General features: G+C 49.1%; 10 protein-coding genes across 10 annotated transcripts; 3 read left to right on the forward strand and 7 right to left on the reverse strand.

The window, feature by feature from the left end:
- Window positions 1–1075: 1075 nt before the first annotated feature.
- Window positions 1076–1591, reverse strand: BGW36DRAFT_422291 (uncharacterized protein; the record flags this gene model as incomplete). Its single annotated transcript, XM_046219679.1, has 1 exon — window positions 1076–1591. One exon carries the CDS (start codon window positions 1589–1591, stop codon window positions 1076–1078), a length of 516 nt encoding a protein of 171 aa, XP_046078372.1.
- A 273-nt stretch (window positions 1592–1864) lies between these two features.
- BGW36DRAFT_285994 (YagE family protein) lies at window positions 1865–3474 on the forward strand (the record flags this gene model as incomplete). The annotated part of the gene is made up of 2 exons (XM_046210372.1): window positions 1865–3353; window positions 3398–3474. The coding sequence occupies 2 exons, from the start codon at window positions 1865–1867 to the stop codon at window positions 3472–3474; spliced, it is 1566 nt and encodes a 521-aa protein (XP_046078373.1).
- A 165-nt stretch (window positions 3475–3639) lies between these two features.
- On the reverse strand, window positions 3640–4535 carry BGW36DRAFT_368113 (uncharacterized protein; the record flags this gene model as incomplete). Its single annotated transcript, XM_046214954.1, has 2 exons — window positions 3640–4120; window positions 4194–4535. Coding segments are annotated over 2 exons (660 nt in total), but the record flags the coding sequence as incomplete, so codon positions are not given.
- Window positions 4536–5050: 515 nt separating this feature from the next.
- BGW36DRAFT_284529 (putative mitochondrial phosphate transporter Pic2) lies at window positions 5051–6186 on the reverse strand (the record flags this gene model as incomplete). Its single annotated transcript, XM_046210245.1, has 4 exons — window positions 5051–5102; window positions 5152–5275; window positions 5327–5977; window positions 6093–6186. 4 exons carry the CDS (start codon window positions 6184–6186, stop codon window positions 5051–5053), a joined length of 921 nt encoding a protein of 306 aa, XP_046078375.1.
- Window positions 6187–6389: 203 nt separating this feature from the next.
- On the reverse strand, window positions 6390–8625 carry BGW36DRAFT_17807 (uncharacterized protein). The gene is made up of 3 exons (XM_046209699.1): window positions 8262–8625; window positions 7475–8185; window positions 6390–7427 (listed from the first exon to the last, which is right to left on the reverse strand). The coding sequence occupies exons 1-3, from the start codon at window positions 8319–8321 to the stop codon at window positions 6594–6596; spliced, it is 1605 nt and encodes a 534-aa protein (XP_046078376.1). The 5' UTR covers window positions 8322–8625; the 3' UTR covers window positions 6390–6593.
- A 971-nt stretch (window positions 8626–9596) lies between these two features.
- BGW36DRAFT_422295 (F-box and WD repeat-containing protein) lies at window positions 9597–11878 on the reverse strand (the record flags this gene model as incomplete). Its single annotated transcript, XM_046219680.1, has 4 exons — window positions 9597–9878; window positions 9928–10639; window positions 10692–11326; window positions 11378–11878. The coding sequence occupies 4 exons, from the start codon at window positions 11876–11878 to the stop codon at window positions 9597–9599; spliced, it is 2130 nt and encodes a 709-aa protein (XP_046078377.1).
- Window positions 11879–12791: 913 nt separating this feature from the next.
- Window positions 12792–14485, reverse strand: BGW36DRAFT_368125 (zinc-regulated zinc transporter protein). The gene is made up of 3 exons (XM_046214955.1): window positions 14179–14485; window positions 13169–14116; window positions 12792–13113 (listed from the first exon to the last, which is right to left on the reverse strand). Exons 1-3 carry the CDS (start codon window positions 14226–14228, stop codon window positions 12936–12938), a joined length of 1176 nt encoding a protein of 391 aa, XP_046078378.1. The 5' UTR covers window positions 14229–14485; the 3' UTR covers window positions 12792–12935.
- Window positions 14486–15502: 1017 nt separating this feature from the next.
- On the forward strand, window positions 15503–17335 carry BGW36DRAFT_311475 (putative histone acetyltransferase type b catalytic subunit). Its single transcript, XM_046212479.1, has 4 exons — window positions 15503–15591; window positions 15651–15926; window positions 15986–16250; window positions 16308–17335. Exons 1-4 carry the CDS (start codon window positions 15573–15575, stop codon window positions 17275–17277), a joined length of 1530 nt encoding a protein of 509 aa, XP_046078379.1. The 5' UTR covers window positions 15503–15572; the 3' UTR covers window positions 17278–17335.
- Window positions 17336–17422: 87 nt separating this feature from the next.
- Window positions 17423–19677, reverse strand: BGW36DRAFT_17863 (uncharacterized protein). Its single transcript, XM_046209703.1, has 3 exons — window positions 19347–19677; window positions 19231–19292; window positions 17423–19178 (listed from the first exon to the last, which is right to left on the reverse strand). Exons 1-3 carry the CDS (start codon window positions 19477–19479, stop codon window positions 17511–17513), a joined length of 1863 nt encoding a protein of 620 aa, XP_046078380.1. The 5' UTR covers window positions 19480–19677; the 3' UTR covers window positions 17423–17510.
- A 149-nt stretch (window positions 19678–19826) lies between these two features.
- BGW36DRAFT_368131 (uncharacterized protein) lies at window positions 19827–20855 on the forward strand. Its single transcript, XM_046214956.1, has 3 exons — window positions 19827–20007; window positions 20087–20278; window positions 20340–20855. Exons 1-3 carry the CDS (start codon window positions 20005–20007, stop codon window positions 20502–20504), a joined length of 360 nt encoding a protein of 119 aa, XP_046078381.1. The 5' UTR covers window positions 19827–20004; the 3' UTR covers window positions 20505–20855.
- The last annotated feature ends 4 nt before the right edge of the window (window positions 20856–20859 follow it).

Here is a 20859-nt window from a genome sequence, read left to right on the forward strand (position 1 = left end):
CGTTGAAAATATTATTGAGCACAGCGGTACAAATTAGCATGTTTAGCAGATTGCTTTATTACATCAATGGTAGTTAAGTTAATATGAGCGTTAGTGCAGTTAGCATGAGCATGAATATCAACGAGTGTATATCAACTTTATTCCACATATGCATAGTAGAATGTATATAGTAGATATAGTACGTAGTAAAGATGTTAAGAATTGAAATTAACAAGTAAAGGAACTTGGAAGTCTAAAGAAGCGTGGAAAAGATGCTAGGGAGAGTGTCCAGCAAGGAAGGCCTTAAAGGTGCGTTCCCCCATTAAAATATGATATAATCTATACGCTACCAGATTACACATTTTTCATTTCTCTTTTTACAGCATTGTTAGCATCAGATAACATTCTTGCTCAAAAAGGCCACTGCTCGAACCATACTTTCAAATATTCAGGCGAGACAAGCCGTCATTCAACGACTCGGAACTATGGCTCCGGAGATTCGCAACTTCCGACTCCCTCTGAGGACTCACAACGTCGTTAGGCTCTTCATTTTTCTTTGCAAACCTGATATGTTTGCTTTATCAGCTACATGTTTCCAAATGCCTAACAGTTTAGTGGCCGGATTACTCTCAACTACAAAACCGTGGTTATCCAGTGCACTGCGTTCCAATGCATCTATCTATTCAGTCAATGAAACAACCCGAATCGTGGCAGGTCCACCAAGACCTATCTGGGTTGTTTCCAGTAGGGCTGGCCATGGTGTCGTCAGGGGATTCACCACATTGGAGACGCCTGCGGTAGACAAACGGGACCTGCAATCTGGCTGACTTTCCTAAAAGAGGACGTAAAATTGGAAGCAAAACTGTAAGCCTCAATAAATCTTTCCGCTACATATTTAGATTCTGCATAGCCTAGGTCTTCGGGACTGTCGAGGTCATGGATGATTAATCGATTCTGTGATAGGTTCTCCAGAGTGTTTCTGCATCCACTTCATGGTCGTGAAGATACTCGAAGTAAAGAGGATCGGCGCTCGGTACTCAGGTTTACTGCTCAGGTCAATGAGACGACGGACCCCAGCAATATGGCTCTTTTCAAATCACTCGATTGTGTGGTTGAAATCAACTTTCCAGGCGTTTTGGATCATTTCGTCGACTGTAACTAGGAGTTGGCCATATATCGCTTCTCCAAGACCAAGATCAGGTTTAGATAGATCTGCTGTTAAAAAGACAACCGATTTTGTTGCGTCGCCGTGTAACTCCCACGGGATGGACAAATTTCTCGACTTATTACCAGCTGTCTGTCTCCTCTGTCCATCCGCTGATCGGTTCAGACAAATGATCTTGGATATGCGGGGCGAGTCAATGAGAGACTGTAATATATAGCTTCCTAGGGAGCCCGCGGACCCAGTGTACACTACTGTCAAGTTATCCATCCGTGTCTCTTTCGGTGGCAGCTTCACGTCCAGATCCATCGAATATTTGTCGATCAATTGCTGCATATAAATACATCGATCGGTACGGTTCACTCCATCGGTATGACGATCGACTCCATTATTGATGAGTTTCTGGATGGACCGAGCGAGTTGAAAGCCCCTGACGAGACTCACTCGCATCGTTCAGATCAACAAAAGCCCATTTCGCAATTCGGATGGAAATAGTGAAAGTAATATAGTGCACGTGGTCCACCGTTGGCGGAAGATTCCAAGCGGAGGATTCCAGGCGGGTCCGCTGTGGATCCGTGCAGCAAGCTCAAGAAACTCTCGATGACGGACGACCTTCCCACCTCCAGATGTCTGCTCCTGCTTTCCTGAGTACCTTTCTTGTCCGGCTGGATGCGATCCTATTGATACTGTATTATTTTATTGCAGGCCAATGCCCGTGCAACTATGGCCACTACAGAAACCTCGCCATTATTACCGCAATTCCAGCCCAATCTCTCCCCTACGTCACCACGCACCGATCGAGACCGGCGCACTGTGACATTCAACCCATTGACCACCATCAGCACCTACAACACAGGCACATCTCAGTCAGACTCTTCGACCCGGCCACTACAAGCCAGTCCTCCACCCGCTCGCCATGCCTCGTCTGGCCCGTCAGGACAGCCCATGCTGTCCGCACTGAACAGCAAGCTGCGCCGACGCAACAGCGCAGGATCGCCAGCAACAGCGCCTATTATCTCGGCAGCACCGAAGATTGGTCCGCAAAGAACATCGAAAAATACACAGAAACTAAAACTCCTACCTGATCCAGAAACGGGGGATGAGGAAGAGATCGTTGATGATGGCTTTCCAAGGGATGTGTATACCCAGATCGGCCGCATCAAAGAGCCAACTGCAAGAAGGGATGCTGCGCGGCTAGGAAAGGCAGATAGAGATCGTCTTCCGCGCGTCACCGCGTACTGTACGGCCAATTCGTACCGATTAGAAGGGGTGATGAGGTATCTCAAATCCCGCGACAAGACACGCGGGACAAATCCAAAACTGTTTGATGAATGTGTCTATTCGCCGTTTAAGTACGCACATGAATTGAAACAGCTCGAACAGCAGAAGAATCAGCATCGGAATGGATGGAATTCTGGGTCCAGACTGCAGAAAGAACGCAGGTATTCGGACAGCGTGGTGGAAGTTGAGGAGCATGGCAAGAATATACGCGAAGACCTGATCAATCTTGAGGAAGCGACCTCAAATTCTCAAGATCAAACCACAGACCCGTCATCGTCAAGCGCCGGTGAACAATTAGATCTAGATACAACAGTGCACACGCCAGAAGTGTTCCTCTTCGACTACGGTACTGTCGTAATATGGGGAATGACACCCTCCGAAGAGTCGCGATTCCTCGCAGACATGTCCAAATTTGCTTCAGCGATTCTAAGCAACGAAGACCGCCAAGTCGAAAACTTCAACTTCTACTATGCGCGCGACTACCAAGCACGGATATACAACGACTTCATCTGTCTCCGCGACCCGCGCAACCACATGATCAAACTCGCCATTTCACACGCTCTCTCCCAGTCCGTGAAAACATCTCTATTCGAGGACCTTGTCTCGGAAACCATCGCCACTACGGCGCCATTACCCGCGCAAATCGCCAAAACGGGGAGCGTGAATATGACGCGGAAGAAAATCAACATGCAGATTGGCGAGCTCTTCATTCTGCGTATTAATATCCATTTACAGGGCTCGGTGCTCGACAGCCCAGAACTCATGTGGGCCGAACCCCAGCTCGAGCCTATCTACCAGGCAGTGCGCACGTACCTCGAAATGGACCAGCGCGTGGGGCTTTTAACAGAGCGACTCGACGTTATAGCGGATTTACTCGCTGTTCTGAAAGACCAGCTCAGCCATCGACATGGGGAATACCTTGAATGGATTGGTAAGCCTCCTTCCAATACAATATGATATCATCTAACAACGTAGTCATCGTGCTTATTGCCGCCGAGATCCTGGTTGCTGCAATCAACATTATTGTTGATTTGTATGCCGGCGTGGAATAGACCACCACCTATCGTACATGGTTTGCTGCATTGCCTGGCGTTGAATAGGATTGTAGTCGTTCGGCGTTGGGTGTAAGATATAGGCGTCTAGTTCATGTATGTAATATGGCCTGGCTATGTGAGAGTTGCACAATTTTGTTATAATAACACGATATTGACCTCCCTCATTACTTCCCATAAATGTACTATCCGTATATACCATTACGATCTCATCTTCAGCAGCAAAATATCAATTAAACTCAACACAATCCTTAGAGACCAATACATAATTATACAAACCCGCTCATCAAACCAAACCATAAATTATAAAAATAAATAAAATAAATATTCAACTCTCCTCCTTCGGCTCCACATCCATCGGCACCGGCGACCCATGCCCACTGTTGGTGTAAGTATTGCTATCCCCGTTGTTATTAACAACCCTGAAGCTCGAGGTAAGCTGCTCCTGCGACGGGGCTGGCGCGAGAGCCGGCAGACTCGCATTGTTCTCGTCTGCATGATTATTGCTGCTCGTGTTGTTGTTGTTGCTGTTGTGGTTGGGGCTTGATTTATCAGCTTCAAGCTGCGTCGCCATTTCGGCTTCTAGTTCGTCAATCGGCATATTCGACCTCCGGCTGCGTTTTACGCGCAGCGGGCGTTCTTGAGGCTGTCAAAACAAATCTTAGCACACACACACACACCCAAAACCCCTAATCAGAAAGAAGGGAAGGGAGGAATACCGTCGGCGGCCGCTCCTCACTACTCCCCTCAGTCTCATCATCCAACGCCTCTCCCATCACTGTTCCGGCCTTCCTCTTCTCACCCATAATCGCCGCTGCTTTTGCTCTCAATTCCGCACTCCCCACCACTCCACCATTACCGGCTGTGGTGTTGGGTTGCTGCTCTTCAAACATACCCGTCAACGTCGCTAATCGTTCCAGCATAATGCACGTTTCGAGCCGCATTTTCTGGACGTACCCCTTTGCGCGTTTGTTGCGGGCGCGCATGATGTCGTTTTCGGATTCGATTTCGTTAAGCCGTTTTTTGAGTTGGATGCATTTCTTTTTGTAGGCGAGTTCGATACTGGGGGGTTGGTTGGGGGGTGTCCATTTTCGGTTTTTTGTTTTTTTTGTTTTTCTTTCTTTTCTTTCTTTTAGAGGTATATATGATGAGGTGGTGGTATGGTGGAATTCGGTCGACAATTGTGAATAGCAGGAGTAGGCCAGACTGTAGCTCACGCCGTCGAATTCAAATACGCCCACTAGCAATGTAGTGTCTATCGTCGAGTCGGTTACACGTATTAGATGAGCTAGATGAGCAGATAATGGGAAATAGCAGGAGTGATAGTCGATTGACGCGAGAATATTAATGGCTGGGAAGCTGAATGTGAGGTTGCAAATAATGCGGATTCTGCCGCCCAGATCAGCCCATCAGCCGGGCGGTGAGTGCTGCCACACCTCTATAGTTCAGAGTCTATGCGCTACAGCTACAAGACAAGATTGATTATATTTACGCAATTTCATTATGATTTATACCAAGGAAATATACATCACGAGCACAAACATGCTGCATGCAACGCCAAATCCTAGAATTGGTACTAATGGCCGCCAGTAGTGGGTAAGCCGCAGAACACCTTGAAGGAGTCGTAGCTAAAACATTGGTTAATAAGACGTTTTATATGTGAAGGAGAGAACTTACATCAACCACTGGAAACCAGTCAGAGTACCCAACATGGCAATCCTCACTGGCAAACCATTCCACAATCCCACAAAGCCGATTTTGCCGTAGATCCGGGACACGGCCGTCATCGCGCCTTCACCAGCTATACAGCCATCAGTAGGGTCCAACAACAGGAATAGAAGTGAAAACATACCCTTCCGCTCAGCATTGAGCTTACTGACCATGACATCAGCCGGGTGGCTAACAATCGCACAGAGAATGCCTGCCAAATACCCGCCCGCAAAACTGACCCCGGTCTGCGTCAACCGACTGTAACTATCCTTGCTCCCGCCCATCGTCCTATAAATCAAATTCACCGCTTCCTCAAACGTCGCAAACTTGGTCATCGTATACGGAATCTGCCGCGCCCACAGCGGATACAACCCCTTATACAACCCCTTCACACCATCCTGCGCAACCACCTTTGTCCACCCCTCCCGCAAGGTATGTGCGTAGGGCGGCAGGGAAGTTTGCATGCGCACTTTTATCGCTTCGAACGGACACAGGGCGAGATCAGCGATAAACTCGGCGCTGGCGCTGGCGCCCAGGTAGACGAGGGTCCGGTTGCTATTGGGGAAGAGCTGTTCGCCGTACCAGTACTTAAAGACTTCGTAGAATCCGTATTTGCCGGCGCCTTGCAGGGAGTAGCCGACGAAGGTTGGTGCCCAGCCGAAGAAGACGCCGCGAAGCCCTTCCTTGGCGAAGATTGAGCGCCATGCGGAAGTATTGGATTTGTAGATGCTGGGATCGACTTGGCGGCGGCATTTAACGAGGTCGAGAGGCGTGACGGCCGTGTGAGTTGGGCCTGTTAATGATATATCAATTGATGTTGGTTTAGGTGAGGGGTACGGTAGATGAACTCACCACAGGCTAAGATGTGTTAGTAGTCGATTCCATTCATTGTTTGGGATGAGACATACCGATGATACCGCCCACAGTACAGGCGTAGAAATACTTGCTGGAATAGAGATCGATCTTGCCAAAAGGCAGCTTCTTCTCCTGCGCTGTCGCCATGCTTATCTGTGTTTTAGGTATACGCGCTGATAACGGCAACACAAGCAATGCACAAGCAATTCAAAACAATTGAAAGCAATTCACGGCAATTGAGGGGAGAGTGTCAATATTCTGAGGAAGAGGTGGAAGAGAGGAAGATAAATGAGAAGATAACCAGGAACGATCATGCCGAGTTCCAGCCAATACGTCAGGCTCGCTCTCGCCCTTACACCCACAGCCAATCGACAAGCGATCTGGATGCACCACAGCAAGCCGAAGCATCCGACAGCCAATCAGTGGTGACGTCACCTTATCGCTGTTCGCGGTCAACACTATTATGATAGTAAATATATATGCAGCACACAATAAATAATATACATCAAGCTAGCATTTGAAGCTATTACATGTACTACCTGCATATCGTAAAATCAATCCGCATATGCCATCAACTTGGACGCCAGCTTGATCCCCAACTCGGCATCCAGCCTGGCCAGCGCCGCCTTAGCCTGTCTCTGCTGCTTAGCCGTCGAGAAATGGCAGGTCAAGATATGCCAAAACGGCCAGAGAAGCTCATACCCCTCGATCGCTCTGAGGCGGGAGCCGCCTTTTCCGTTCTGGTCGATATCGTAGTGCATAGTGTTGGTGTTGGTATTGGTGATGGGGTTCCCGCTCGAATCGACATCGCCGAGCGTGAATGGTATGCTTCGGCATATATCGACGATCATATTCTGGACGATGTCGTACGGTGTGCTTTCCGTCGTCGATGTTGTTGCTGTCGTGATGGTTGCAGGGGAAGTGTCGTCGGTCATGGCCAAGTCTTCGTCAATCGGCACTGGCGCCGATTCGCCGAGCATTTCGAGTTTGACGCTGATATTATCGATCACGCCTTGTAGGATTATGCGCGCCGAGCGGTAGAAATTCCATAATGAACCGGTAGATATACTGGCGTATGTGATGATGGACTCGCCCGTCGTCGAGTAGACGATGCGCGGCAGCCACTGCTCCGGCACATTGCGACACCAGTGGCTCAGCTCAGTGTCGAGGGATCGCGCGTATGCGATGTAGTGGAAGAGTTCCTCGGTGCTGAGGACCGGGGAGTCTGGGGGCGGGCTGGTGAGGAGCGACGGGGCATTGAGGATGAGTTGGCTGAGTTTGGTGACTGTGCCCATCAGGCTCTGCAATGGGTCCGACGAGTCAAATAGTTCAATCAAGGACTGTAGATCGAACCGCGGCCGGCCTCCTAGCCCTAAAATTTGGATTTGCTGGCTGATCAGCTAATCTCCACATGTGAAAAAGGGGGAGAACGTACCAACTGTGTATAGGCGAAATTGAATAAACATCGACTATACTTCCCATCCAGCCTGCGATGCTTATGCAGCTGCGCAAATAGCTCCAAACCAGCGGTATGCGAGCTCTGCAGCGTCGTTCTCTCGCCGTTAATATCCTCAAAAAGAACCAGCAGCAGAATCGCCGCCAGAGTCCCATCCTGCACCTTTTCCACTGACTCCTCCAGCGTCGTTTTAAGACTATACAACGCCATGCCATACTTCTCTCTCGCCTTGAGCGCTAAACTATGATCACTCGCCTCATGCGCAAATGAGCTTAGAGCAGCCGCTTCCACGGCCCATCGCAGACACGACTCTGGATGGCCTGCAACCTGATTCTCGCGACACAGAACATATAACGGCGGAATTGACTCTAACACGCCGGGCGCACCCGTCGGTGTTTCGGGGATGGTGTACTGATCAAAGAAATAACACAGCGCGCGGTCTTCCATGCTCGCTTCCGCCAGCCAGCGCGGTTTCGGCACCAGGGCGTAGTCATCGGAGCCATGGCAGGTCGAAGGTGAAAGCGCTTCACTGAACCGTCGATCGCGAGTGAGGGATTTCCATTTTCTAGTCTGGCTCACACTGCTATTATTATTGCTGCTGTCGTCTTGGAAAACGATGGCCGGGCGGTATCCCGGGCATTCTTTACCGTAGATCTCGCAATTGCGACAGCCGGGTCGTGTCTCATCGCACTATCATTTCCTTAGTCAACTCTCACTCTCCAAGTAAAACACAACAAGCGAGTGCCTAAATAATAAGAAAACACACCTTGATCTTCCGCCGCCGACACAAGTAACAGCCAGTACTAGGCTTCCCATTATACACCATCTTATCCTCACTCAGCGCAAGACATGTTATCCTAACAATAATCTCGTCGAATTATCGATATATCTCCGGTATTATTTTCTGGTATTCGTATACTAAAGCAGACGAATCGGTAATGCAGGCGGACGCGCAATCGGATCAATCATATCATCACGCATGCTATGAAACTCTGGAAGGGGAGAGATCGATCATAGATAATGACCACAGCATGCAGTCCTTTTCACATCTGTAGTAGTCGCTGCAATCAACCATGAGAGTATCAGAGTATCATCAAGCGACCATCTTTCCGACTTCAATGTTGGAGGAGGAAGAAGAGGAAAAGATAAGCGGAAGAGCCCCCGCGTTTCCTTTCCTTTCCTTTCCTCTTCGGTTCCTCGAATTCCACGTGCCGGCCCACAACCACTCACATTTTACAGTTGTACTACCTGGTAAGTACTAGTATTACGAGATGCCAATGTCAGGGTTAACAGTTACGAGGGAAATCATTATTTTCTGGTCATAGATTCCTATTATATTATACAGAGCTTAACTACTCTGTAATACTTCTCATATTCAATTAGAGTCCACGTACAAAGACGTATTTTATTCTAGGTGCGATAACCCTAACCTTTTTAGAAGATGTGGATCGAGAATATAGATCAATGATATAGGCCAACCTATTTGGCATGACAAGATGGCTCCGTGTTTCGGTTCTCCTACGGTTCTGCTGTAGTTCTTTCCAGCTCTGTGCAGTACGAACCCCACACTTGTCTTCTTTTTCTCTATACCAAAGTACAAGAATGCGATCATTCAGGAGATTACGAAGTAGGTAAGCTCTCTTATAACAGGCATCCGGGCTGACCGGATGCAGGATCACCGTCTGGAGAGTAAGTACAAGCTGTTCGACGTCGGTTTGACTTGACGTCAGTTATGACAAGTGGTTATCTTTCATATTTAGTGATTTTAATGTTAATGTTCATGTTAATGTAGTGTGTATTGCTGTCATCCAGATACATGTCTCGTATATATGCAAACCAAGCAGCCAAGCCCAACATTGAGCTAAACTACTAAGCAAGTGGTAGGTAGATAGGAAGTAGAGATAGAGAGAGGTATTGACAGGCAAGTCAAGTAGTAGACAAACAATAACCCAATGCTATTTGATCCGATTGTTTCGCTCAATTCGCCACCCTTTATCAATTGATATCATAAGACAAACAGCCGTCAGCAGCGGACAAGAGGGCAAGGTGGATAAGGGTAATGGATATTAACGCCAACTCCAATACGTAACGTACGTAAGGTCTATAATTCATCATTGCGATACTGAGCAGAAGCATCCGTCATAGCGTAGTCGTTAGATTCCTCGATTGATGCTGATGTTGATGTTTCGTCGAGAGAGATCTCGGGAGGCGGGTCGGAGAGGTGTGGCTGGCTGGTTTTGGCGTCCATTTCGGTTGACATTTTGGTTGAGGTGGAGGTGTCGGTTTTGGGTTCTTTCGGTCGTAGACCCGGCGTACTTGAGGCGCTTTCGACGACGACATTATCGTCGAATAGGTCTTCGGCGGGGGGAGCGAAGGACCAGACCTGGCCAGTTAGTATAAATATATCAGGAGAGGAGGAAAGAGATGAGTACCTCCATTACCGTGCGGCCAGCCCGGCTGGCCATGATCACAGCCTTTTCATCTTCAAATGCCACTCGCCATACAGCCTCCGCTGGAGTGGATAGTTCCCTCAGAAGGCGGCCGGTTTTGAGGTCCCAGACCTTGACACGGCCGTCGCTGCCACCGCTGACGATGCGCGTGCTGTCGAACTGCAGACTCGTCACGCTATTGTCATGAGCGGCGAGTCGATGGATTGGCGCCATGCGATTCAACGACCAGACCCTCACTGAGCCGTCTGAGCCACCGGTAACCAATGTATCGCCTCTCATCTGCAGCTGTCCAACAAGCGACGTGTGGCCTTGCAACACAGCATGGCATTGGCCCGTTTGAGGATCCCATATCCGCACACTCGTATCCAGGCTTCCCGTGGCGATTCTGCGGCCGTCAAAAGCAATTGCGTAAATCTGACTGAAATGGCCAGTCAGTGTCCGCAGACACCGTCCTTCTGAAATACTCCATATACGAGCCATCGTATCGTAGCTCCCCGACACAACCAGATCGCCGTGGATGCCTAAACATCGGACGCTAGCTTGATGGCCAACCAACACCGCACGACAGTTTCCAGTGACAAGATCCCATATCCTCAGGGTAGTGTCTCTGGACCCGGAAATCGCCGTGTTCTTATCTGACATTTTCAAGCACCGCACTGTCGACGTGTGGCCGCGTAGTAGATGAGTGCAAGCTCTACAAAACAACAGTTAGCAATCGAATAAATAGACAACCAAAAAATACCAACCCCGTAACCATGTTCCACACCCGAACCTCGCGGTCACAGCCGCCGCTAACCAATAAATCGTCCCAAGGAACCATGGCCCAAACACCCATGACATGGCCGTGCAGAGTGCGTTGTCTGCCGCCATTCGTATCGTAAACATGTATTTTCGCATTATCCAACGCAACCACAATATACTTTGGCGTTAAATGCAGACTCGTCACGACTCCCTGGTCAGGGGTGACGTGTCTTAGCGAACAGCGCCCGCCTTTATTCCAGGCCGACTCAACCATATATTTCTGCTTAAAATGTATTCGGTAGGATGACGGCTGGACACGGTGTCGCTGGGACGGCGTCATCGGCCACGATAACTCCATATGCTCATCTGAAGACATTGCGTCTGTAGTTTCTGTAGCGGATGACGTCGATCGTCTCCTCCAGTTCAGCGAAGTATGACTCTCAGAGCTCCATGACGAAAGTCGTCTGCTGTGGAAAGGATCCAGGAAATCCCGCTCGTCGTCAGACATCCTCCGATAAGCGTAAGCGTGTCGATCACACAAGTGTTTCCACGTGATGTCGTCGTTGAGAAGTTCGTGCCACCGCTTCGAAACCTGCGAAGCTCGAGCGAGAGTCCGGGGGTCGTCAATAAACGAGAGCACCTAGTTGTATCGTAGTGAGTAGAGAACAATTTCTGGGTTGATCAGTCTTACCCTCAGGCAGATTTCATTCGGGAAGGTCTGAAAAGGGTCTTTCCTCAACCGAGGGCCAATCACGCTGGAAATGAAACTGAGTTGTTGGTTATCGCAGAGATTTAGAATATCGACTAGGAATTTCTGTTTCTGGGCACTGCCCAGTGAGCTAAAGTGGATCTGAGCCTTTAGCAGCAAATTATTCCCAGACTCCTCCTCGTCTTCGTCGGCTGGATGCCAGCGAGACAGGCTGTGGTGTGGTGTTGGACTGGGCGCTGGAGTCGGCGGCGAGGCTGGGGCGGAGGGGAAAAGGTTGGCAGGAAGAGGAGAGCCGGATTTGCTGGGGGTTGGCAGCGGCTGAGGATGATGCGAAGTCGTCGAGAGGTCCGCGGCGGAGACGCGCGGGGGCATGTTGCTCAGTGGGACAGGCACGCTGCGAGGAATCGAGCCTTCGCTGTTAGTATTGTTATTGCAGGCTCGATGCTGGCTCAGGGAGCGCGGCGGTATGTACCGCGCAGCCATGGGGTGGGCGAAGCCGTGATGAGGCAAAATCAGCGTATTTGGCTGCGGTCGGGAGGCGGTGGTCGAGTCGCACGACAGATGGGGATGGGATCGAGAGGCAGGCGAAGTTGACTTTCATCGACACTAGAGAAGCCTTGGCGATGTTGGATCGAGACTCAATACTGGTCGTCTCGTACTGATGAGTAACTATGTACGTAGTAGGAAGTCGAGTAAGTAGTAATTAGTGGCGGGCGGGTCCGTCTAGCAGCACAGCAGAACTAAGCCAGCATAGCATGCATTCAGCCAGACAGCCAAAAGGCACTCTCTAATACTGTCTAACTGGCCCTAAACTGCACTGGACTGCACCTATTCATTCTGCCAAGTCGATAGGCGATAAATTTATTATTTGCGGGCCCTGTCGGTTCGTCACAATGCTGCTTTTCGCACCTTCTTGCCTTAACGACAGCAAGCAGGCAAGATCGCATTGCATACTACTGTAGGAATCGGAGTTATCGAAGGTGCATGCCAGCGTCGCACTGACTGATCAACCTCTAGACTAAGCTGATCAAACCGCCTTCATTAACCCCAAACCACCTGTTCGCGAGATTCGTGGCTAGAGCAGCTCCACAGCTAGGGGCTCCATGTGCATCGTGCGACAACAAGAGTGCTTCACACTGCTCACAGCCAGCTAATATTGGCGCTGGCTGCATCTTTGGGTATTCGATCGGCGCCGATTCTAGAACGCCGCATCGAGCTGGTCTCGTCTTGCAGGGGGATTTCGTTCGTCAGACGTCGTGCAGATAAGTTATATAGATGACACAGTTTTTGGGTCATCAGTTGACGTTGACAGCGGTGCCGAATAGATCCGTGGGCCTGGTCATGAGCAGGATCTGGCGTCATTCATCCAAAATTATAAATAATAAACAAGCAACTCTATTTAGATCAAATTGCATCAATGATATGCAGCATCATAGCGGGAACAAAAAGGTCTATTTTACAGATATACAACGGCGTAACAGTTAATGGCACTTCCAAATTACAACACATTCGTAAATCCAGTCTATGTCCTATCCAAAAACTAGTGCGCATGGCCGATCTGCAGGAACAGTGGCAGGACCATGCCAACGACTGAGACTGCGAGGTCTCTCACCGATTCCTTGTGCTTGGGGGCATCACGAGAGTCGGCGTAGCCATTGCTGTGCAACTCGCGCGATGAGTGAGGCGCGTTTTCTTGCATCGTATGCATGGCAACGTATCTACGCACGCATTAACTACTTGAAAATGTGGTATAAACAGCGGGGTAAGACTTACAAAAATGTGCCCGCAGAGAATAAAAGCAACACACCCGTGCGCCACCGGTTTGAGCTTTCATCGCCCCCAAACCCTGACCCCAGAGTGTGTATAGCAAGGAACGTCAGAAGCGCTCCCATCGGGGCGGCCAGGCTGAAGACTAGCAAATGGCCGCGCGCCGCGCGACTCGTAAGTCCGTGCTTCAAGAGCACGGAGGTGAGTCCAAACGCGGCGGGCGCCTTATGGACAAGCAGCGCCAGGAAGATGATAAAGCTCAGGCTCGAATTCGAGCCTGATGCACCAAGCGCAATGCCATCTGCTGCGGCATGGATGACCAACCCGGTGGTCATGGCGAAGCTATGCGGATTTGACGCATGGCCACCATGGCTGCTGTCATTCTCCAGCAGGCCCCCATCGCGAGTCGGTGAAGAGCTTCTGCGCAGTCCAGCCGCGCCCAGGTTATCCAACGAGATATGGTACGGTAGACGACGTGGCTTCGGCGGCGTCACGTATGCCGGGAGCTTGTCAATCAGGTACATCAAAATAAACCCGCTGATGAGCGAAATGCCTATCCAGGCATGAAGCGCCCCGTCCTCGTCCTCGTGATCCTTAGCGTTTTTCTCGTTCGGTTCGGTTGCATCCTCTTCTTCTGATTCTGCCCTCTTCGATTTTTCTGATTCCAAATCAAATGCCACTGCAGATTCGGCCCCAGGTATGACAGGCCCAGGCATGGTAGCGATTTCAGGGAGGATAGCAGGCATACTCTGATGCTGCCATCGTACGTCAACAGCGCGCGATTGGAGACTTGATTGGGTCTTATGTTGTGAACTGTAGAGTGTCTCGACTCCTTCTGGGATAATAATGACAAGGGCCGTGCCGACCAGGACACCCATTCCCAAAGAGGAGATAAATCGTAGCTGCGACGGCGATAATGTGAAACTGAGTGGTAATGCACCGACGACAAAGGATCTGTTAAGAGTAAATGTCAGCGGAGACATCAATTTGGAAGTGTTTTCAGGCGATAGCCTTACGTGACAGCCATCACGACGCTCAAGATGAGCAGTGTGAAGAGGCCCTCCATGATCTGGTTGACTGGTGTTGATGTTGTTAGTGTTTTCCGCAGATACGCTTGCTCCGGTTATTAATCACGCGCGGTGCATGGTGCCGTTGCAGGCTAGGTGGTCTCTCGAGTATAGAGGCAATCGGTGAGTGGATTTTAGTGATATATAAAAGGATCTAATCTGTCATCCAGAAGCACGAATTCTTAGTGATGTGTTAGACAACATTGATAGATTGGAGGACACATCGGATCTTACACTTTACAGGTGGAGGTGGGGCCGCCCGCGCAGCCTATCAGTCGCCGCATCACCCACGTGCTTTGACAGGGACTATTTACAAACATGTATACGTATAACTTGAAGTTATTACTATGTTGATTGGAGTACCAATATTTATTGATATAATATGTGTTGCTTCCTATGTGTTTTCTTGTGGTAAACAACTTGTAGCTAAATTGATTCTATGTTAATATTTCCATGTGTGAACTATACATTTCGCTGATGATGAGTTTTTAACTTCAAATATATTATAGATTGATGCAATAATCAATTGAGATTAATTGATGGGTTTCCAGCACCTATAAGCCACATAATCATGTAAAACAAAAACTCGACTCATTTCAACCATCCTTTCAATATCAATTCAATCTTCAATGTTGAATTGGAAGATTGGCACCCGGACAACGAACATCGAAGATATACAATCCCAAAGCCACGCGTGCATCATTCGAAGAGTAACATATAAATATATAAATATAAATTGATCCATTAGTCTAATTTTCAATGATCGTTCATCACTTGAATTTTAACTACATCAGTTGATGTTTGTGCAAACATGAAAATATTCAAGTTGAATGGCCGAGAAAAGAACCATTGCTAGCATCAATGAATATAAAGTGTACATATGTAATTAACCAGGCCAACAATAAACCTTATGAGTTACTACTAGTTTTTAACAATGTATTTTATTCGCCAGTCTGCATATGTAGCAGTGTCGATATTGACAGAACTGATCCTATCCCAATACCACTCTTTGAGTCGTGTGAGAACACCGATAATAGCAAACCCAATAGAAACATAGCCTACATCGCAACATACAAAGACGCGAATGACAACTAGCTGAGCCCATATTATTGAATAACTACTGTGCGAGGCTGATTTGTAAATGTACAATCAAAAGTGCCTGTGGAGGGAAGATCATTGGCCAGATCGAGATATATACACTAGTCCTGATCAGGAGCTAATGACTTCGCGTCGCGCGCCGAGCTCCAGCCGCTTCCTGTCTTGATCGTTGCAACTGACCGTGACTTCTGCGCACTGCCTTCCTTATCCTCGTCGATTCTGACCTTACCAGGCGCAATATCGTCATGGCTGATCAAGGCGACTGTGAGTGCTTCGATTTACTGTATATTGTAATGATCACTTATTGACATGCCTGCATCTAGGGTCCTGCGATGCCAATGACGCAGTACAACTCTCTGTGATCCAGCCTGGAGAGCAGAAGCCAGCAACTCTTGACATATTTCACCCGCAATTCACATATCCAATCTTCGGTGACGACGAGCAGATCTTCGGATACAAGGGCCTAATCATCAGACTGCGTTTCGCGGCGCACGACTTGCGCACCCATGTGCACATTTCCTACGACGAAAAGTTCAAAGCTGTCGGCGATGCTGCAGCTACGGATCTGAACAAGACCTTGAGAGATTGGGTGCCAGAGTGTATGTGGATAGCAAATATAGCATATGATTAGTGATGCTGATAGGATGTGATTGTTAAGTTGCCTTTGCGCATTTACCTGAGTACGAAAATGCTGTCCAGAAGGATGAAAATGCCAAAGACTTTACACCACCCGGAAAGCTTGTCCATTCGTACCAGTCGAAGGAACGGAATTATGAGATATGGGCTGGTTCCCTTGCAGACTCGGCTGTCCGCAACCTGTTGGCACGCGCCCAGATTTTTGTCCCTTTCTTCATTGAGGCGGGGACACCGCTTGTTCTCGACGACCCAGAATGGACATTGGAGAGATGGACGGTATATTTTGTGTATGCTCTCTGAGAATTTCTTCCAGTTTCATCTGATTAATACTTACTTGCTTGCAGCTACGAAAAGATAACGCCTCCAACCCCAACCGCTTCTCAGTTCTCCTTCGTCGGCTATTCAACAACCTACCGTTGGTGGTTCTACCCCGAGCAAAAAGGCGAGAAGGGTGTGATACAAAATGGGACATTCCCATATCCTGAAGAGATTCGGTTTTCAACTCTACCGTCGCGCTTGCGTATCGCTCAATTCCTTATTCTCCCTCCTCACCAAGGTTCTGGCCATGGCTCCCAACTTTACAACACCATCCACAAAGCCACGATTGCTGATGACACTGTTATCGAACTTACTGTGGAAGATCCAAACGAGGCTTTTGATGTCCTGAGAGACTCTGCCGACTACCACACCCTCTATCCGGAGCTTATCAAACAGAAAATCAACATTAACCCCAACCCTTACCCTGCTGAAGCTGGCAAACGCCGCCCACGCCATGTGCCAACAGCCACACTCATCCCAACACAAAAACTTACAGAAATCCGCTCACAGTACAAAATCGCACCTACTCAATTCGCACACATTCTAGAAATGTTCCTGCTCAATCAAATTCCCCACCCTAAACGCGCTGCTGGCGGGGCTAACATGGCTCGCCTTCTGACCAAAAAACACAAAGCGGACGACGAAAACGAACGGAGATATTACTGGTGGCGCATGCTCCTCAAACAGCGCCTATACAAGCGCTCTCGCGATATCCTCATCCAACTCGACCTGCCAGAACGTATACAGAAGCTTGATGAAACAGCGTCAAATGTTGAGGAAGGCTACGAGGCTTTACTGACGGTATTCGGTGCCCGCGAAAAGGGCAAGGCAACCGCAGCACCTCCACCAGCGGATTCGACACCTGAAACGGATGATTCAGTCAGACCTGATACTCATACCATGCGACCGAAGAGGAAATATGCCGTTGAAGACGACGAAGATGAGGATGAAGATGAGGCAGAGAGAAGTGAAGCGGCGAAACGGCCTAAAATGTAGCATCTACCTTAGTATGCTAGTCATTTGATGCAATTAACGTTAAATATTCGAACTGTAATAGTTCCAAGTAATTTATCCACCTAATTATTAAAAGTCAAAATCATTTTCAGATCATCCATTAAAAGCCGTCAACCAACCTAAACTTATACCCATTAGTTAGCCATATTACCTCCAACCCAATCCTAAAAACCAATAACCTCATAAATGATAAATGATCAATAATAAATCCCAAGCTAAGCATGATACGACGGCGGCGCTCCCTCCGAGCCCTGCGTATCCGTATCCAGTGTCTCCAGCGTAACCAACGACCCAGTTTCCAGACTAAACATTGTACTTGCCCTCGGCGAGCCAACCCCTGCTATCTGCCCATCAATATCCTCATACTGCGGCGGCGGCCGCGAATGTGAGCGCGAGCGAGTGGTTGTGGTTCGTCGTGATGAGTTACTGTCGTTATTAGTCTCGACTAATTCGCCTACGTACTCGAGTACCCGTCGCAGGCCGAGGATTTCGGCGTGCATTATCCCGCCGCTCTCTTCAGCGGTATTGTGTGAGGGAAAGGGGTTTGCGTCGTTGTTAGAGTGCTGTAAGGCCGCTGTGTTGGGTGGATGATCGAGATCCGGGAGGGAGTGGCTGGATGTCACGCTGCGGCCAAGGGATGAGGAGCGGCCTGTTTCTCGACCTGTCCTTGCTCCTGGTCCTTCCCGACCGGCTCTGGCTCCAGAACCGACTACTTCGTCGCTGCCGCCGCCTTCCCACCACTGCCGCCAGCGTAGACGGCGCGCGGCATTGCGGTATGCGCGGCGAGTGCGTTGTTCTTCGCGGCGAGAGGCTAGGTCTCGGCGGCGGCGGCGGAAGGCTGTTGAGCGACGGAGGGTGCGGAAGACGAGTGTCAGGATGAGGATGATGAGCGCGAGGATGGCGTAGGAGCGGAGAGAGGTTTTGGTTGGGGAGTCGAGGGGGATGTCGAAGGTGAGGAAGTTGTCGTTGTGTTTTTCGGAGAGGGGGTGTGGGATGTCGAGGGATGGAGGTATGTCGGTGATGGCGGGGAGAGCGAGAAAGGTGCTTGTTGTAGATGGGGTAGCGGTATGCTGGGAAGATGCTGATGCTGGTGCAGTTGGTGAAGGAATTTCTGCGGATGGGGCTGGAGGGTCATTGATATAGGCATCTCCGGCTTTTGGGGGAGGACAGATTGGGAAAAGTCTCTGAGATTCCAAAGGGCCGAAGCGGTATTTTATCGACCGGTATATTTCAGGTACAGATTTCCATGAAGATTCAAAATAGCAGGCGAGAGTATTGCACTGCTTCCACTGTGTGAACAACGATGTGCAGTCTTGACGGAGTAGCTCGTGGATCTTCTCTTCTTGTGAGTTGATCAAATGCTGTATTACCTCAGACTGATATCGAAGATATTGAAGCTTTTGTAGCTCGGTTTCGATTTCGACTTCAATCTTCATGGAGTCTAGTTCTGGCTTGACCTGTTCCGGGCTTGTGTTTTGTTCGGTTGTGGAAGCACCTGCATTTTGTGGACGGCTCCATGTTTCCCATTCTTCATCACTGAGTTGAATTGGGAAGTTGGAAACTCGAAGAATCTCGATTTGCTCCACGAATGTGAAGGATATTGTAAAACCGACGTTGTCTTGGGAAGAGCTCGTCCCATTATTGAGGACAAGAGTTAAGATATGAGCATCCCGTCCTGAAAGGGCGTCGAGAGGAGCCGTCAAGCATATGCTCTGCCAACTGGCCAGTAACTCGGTCTCTTCGTAATGTGACGAACTGACAGGTATTGTACCCGACCCTGATGCCGATTTGCCGTCCCATTGATGCTTAAGCTCTCGCCCGTTGACAGAAACCGTGACATTCTCGCAAACGCCGTTGTTGCTTGCAGTACCCAGCTTAATTGGCTTGATTGCAGGTCAGCAGAAGTTAGAAACACTGATCCGTGATTGTGCTCACCAAGTACTTGCTCTCACACCCCGCACATGGCGTTTGGAATTGGACAACGACCCCGTCCGTATCTAGTCACGTCGTTAGTTTAGGGTAAGATACTGAGATCAAGGCAATAGATATACCTCGCCACCAAAGTACAGGACGTTCGTCTATCGCAGCGTCTGCAGTACGCCTGCGTGTTGGTTGACCGTGGGTGATGACAGGTCCTAGAGTTGGTAGTAGAAGTAATACTGCTGCCTGGCTCACACCACGCATTATGGACGAGTCAAGGTATCTTGGTTGTTAATAATGTCAAATGGACCATGACTGAGACCCGATGACGGGTTGGAATATACGGCAGTGAGCTTTACAATGAGGTTAATAATATATTTACATCGACTGATAATCATCATACGGGGGTAGCAGCATTGAAGGCCGAGAGAAAGTAGAGCAAGAAGCAAGACGCCGGCGTTGTTAGTAGCTACTTACTAAGGCTATTGCTAGTTAACGAGTTAACTTGTTCAAGACATGCAGCCCTAATCGGTGACTAAGCAGTCGGGGCGGCATCACGTTGTTGCGGGCTCCGTTGCGGGCAGATCAGCTAGTCGGAGCTTTGACATCGTGCATGCTGTTGATCTATCCGCAGTTCTGAGTTACCAGTCAGTCGAGGCTGCTTCTTGCATTATCATTTACTGCCGTGAGGGCCCGATTGCAGGGAGATTTGGCTTTCGAGTAGCCTTGTTTGTCTGCTTCCATAGCCCACTTTGTCCTCTACCTCACATTTCCGATCGTTTCTCGAACATGGTATGCATTACTGCCACGACAGTTTCGCACTTCAATCGCATTCGCAAGGTTTTTGTAAGCAAAAGCTAACGATACTCAGCTTCCCCTCGGCCTCCTGACGGCCGCGCAAGGCCATCCCATGCTCGTGGAGCTGAAAAATGGCGAGACACTGAACGGCCATCTTGTCAATTGCGACAACTGGATGAACCTGACACTCAAGGAGGTTGTCCAAACAAGCCCCGAAGGCGACCGATTTTATAGATTACCAGAAGTTTACGTGCGAGGAAATAACGTACGTCATTCATTTCAATTCCTTTCGTGCAGGAGAGTCACCCTCAACTGACTATTGCTAGATTAAATACCTCCGAGTCCCAGAAGAAATCATCGATATTGTTAAGGAACAGCAACAGCATGATCGGGGCTCATCCCGGGGCGGTCGTGGTGGACGAGGCGACGGTAAAGATAGAGGCAGAGGCGGCAGGGGAGGCCGCGGTCGTGGACGTGGACGCGGTGGTTGAAGGCGGTTGTATTGGGACAAACTGATGGAAGATTACGAGACGAGAGAATAAAGAAGATACCCTGAATATGAAAGGCGGCTTGGAGAGGCATGCGGTCGTACTACTTTTACGGGACTTGCACGTGCATGGTATCGGCGTACTTTGGCCTAGCAGTGAGGTGTATGGGGATTTTACCAGCCGAAATAGTTAGTTCTAGTTCACCAAGGCGATGTCAGTCTTGTAATATCATCGTCTGTTGCTGAATCGCAGCAACTGGACATTCCTCCAGCGATTTGCGGAAACTTCACGGAGATATCACGTGACCACTATCTTTTAGAATCAGCTTCCAACTTCAAAACAGATGACTTGAACACAG

The sequence above is a fragment of the Talaromyces proteolyticus genome (genome assembly GCF_021365285.1).
Source record: "Talaromyces proteolyticus strain PMI_201 chromosome Unknown BGW36scaffold_1, whole genome shotgun sequence".
Taxonomy (NCBI): domain Eukaryota; kingdom Fungi; phylum Ascomycota; class Eurotiomycetes; order Eurotiales; family Trichocomaceae; genus Talaromyces; species Talaromyces proteolyticus.

Excerpts from the sequence above, each read along its gene's own strand:
- BGW36DRAFT_17807 (XM_046209699.1), bottom strand. The coding sequence starts at position 8,321 with ATGGTGTATAATGGGAAGCCTAGTACTGGCTGTTACTTGTGTCGGCGG. Across the intron at positions 8,186-8,261 it reads GTCGGCGGCGGAAGATCAAG|TGCGATGAGACACGACCCGG; the intron begins GTGTGTTTTCTT and ends AGGAAATGATAG. Across the intron at positions 7,428-7,474 it reads ATTTCGCCTATACACAGTTG|CAAATCCAAATTTTAGGGCT; the intron begins GTACGTTCTCCC and ends CTGATCAGCCAG.
- BGW36DRAFT_368125 (XM_046214955.1), bottom strand. The coding sequence starts at position 14,228 with ATGGAGGGCCTCTTCACACTGCTCATCTTGAGCGTCGTGATGGCTGTC. Across the intron at positions 14,117-14,178 it reads AGCGTCGTGATGGCTGTCAC|ATCCTTTGTCGTCGGTGCAT; the intron begins GTAAGGCTATCG and ends TACTCTTAACAG. Across the intron at positions 13,114-13,168 it reads TTCTCTGCGGGCACATTTTT|ATACGTTGCCATGCATACGA; the intron begins GTAAGTCTTACC and ends ATGCGTGCGTAG.
- BGW36DRAFT_311475 (XM_046212479.1), top strand. Across the intron at positions 15,927-15,985 it reads GAGAGATTGGGTGCCAGAGT|TTGCCTTTGCGCATTTACCT; the intron begins GTATGTGGATAG and ends GTGATTGTTAAG. Across the intron at positions 16,251-16,307 it reads AGATGGACGGTATATTTTGT|CTACGAAAAGATAACGCCTC; the intron begins GTATGCTCTCTG and ends ACTTGCTTGCAG.
- BGW36DRAFT_17863 (XM_046209703.1), bottom strand. The coding sequence starts at position 19,479 with ATGCGTGGTGTGAGCCAGGCAGCAGTATTACTTCTACTACCAACTCTA. Across the intron at positions 19,293-19,346 it reads TCCTGTACTTTGGTGGCGAG|ATACGGACGGGGTCGTTGTC; the intron begins GTATATCTATTG and ends CGACGTGACTAG. Across the intron at positions 19,179-19,230 it reads GGTGTGAGAGCAAGTACTTG|CCAATTAAGCTGGGTACTGC; the intron begins GTGAGCACAATC and ends CCTGCAATCAAG.
- BGW36DRAFT_368131 (XM_046214956.1), top strand. Across the intron at positions 20,279-20,339 it reads TTTACGTGCGAGGAAATAAC|ATTAAATACCTCCGAGTCCC; the intron begins GTACGTCATTCA and ends GACTATTGCTAG.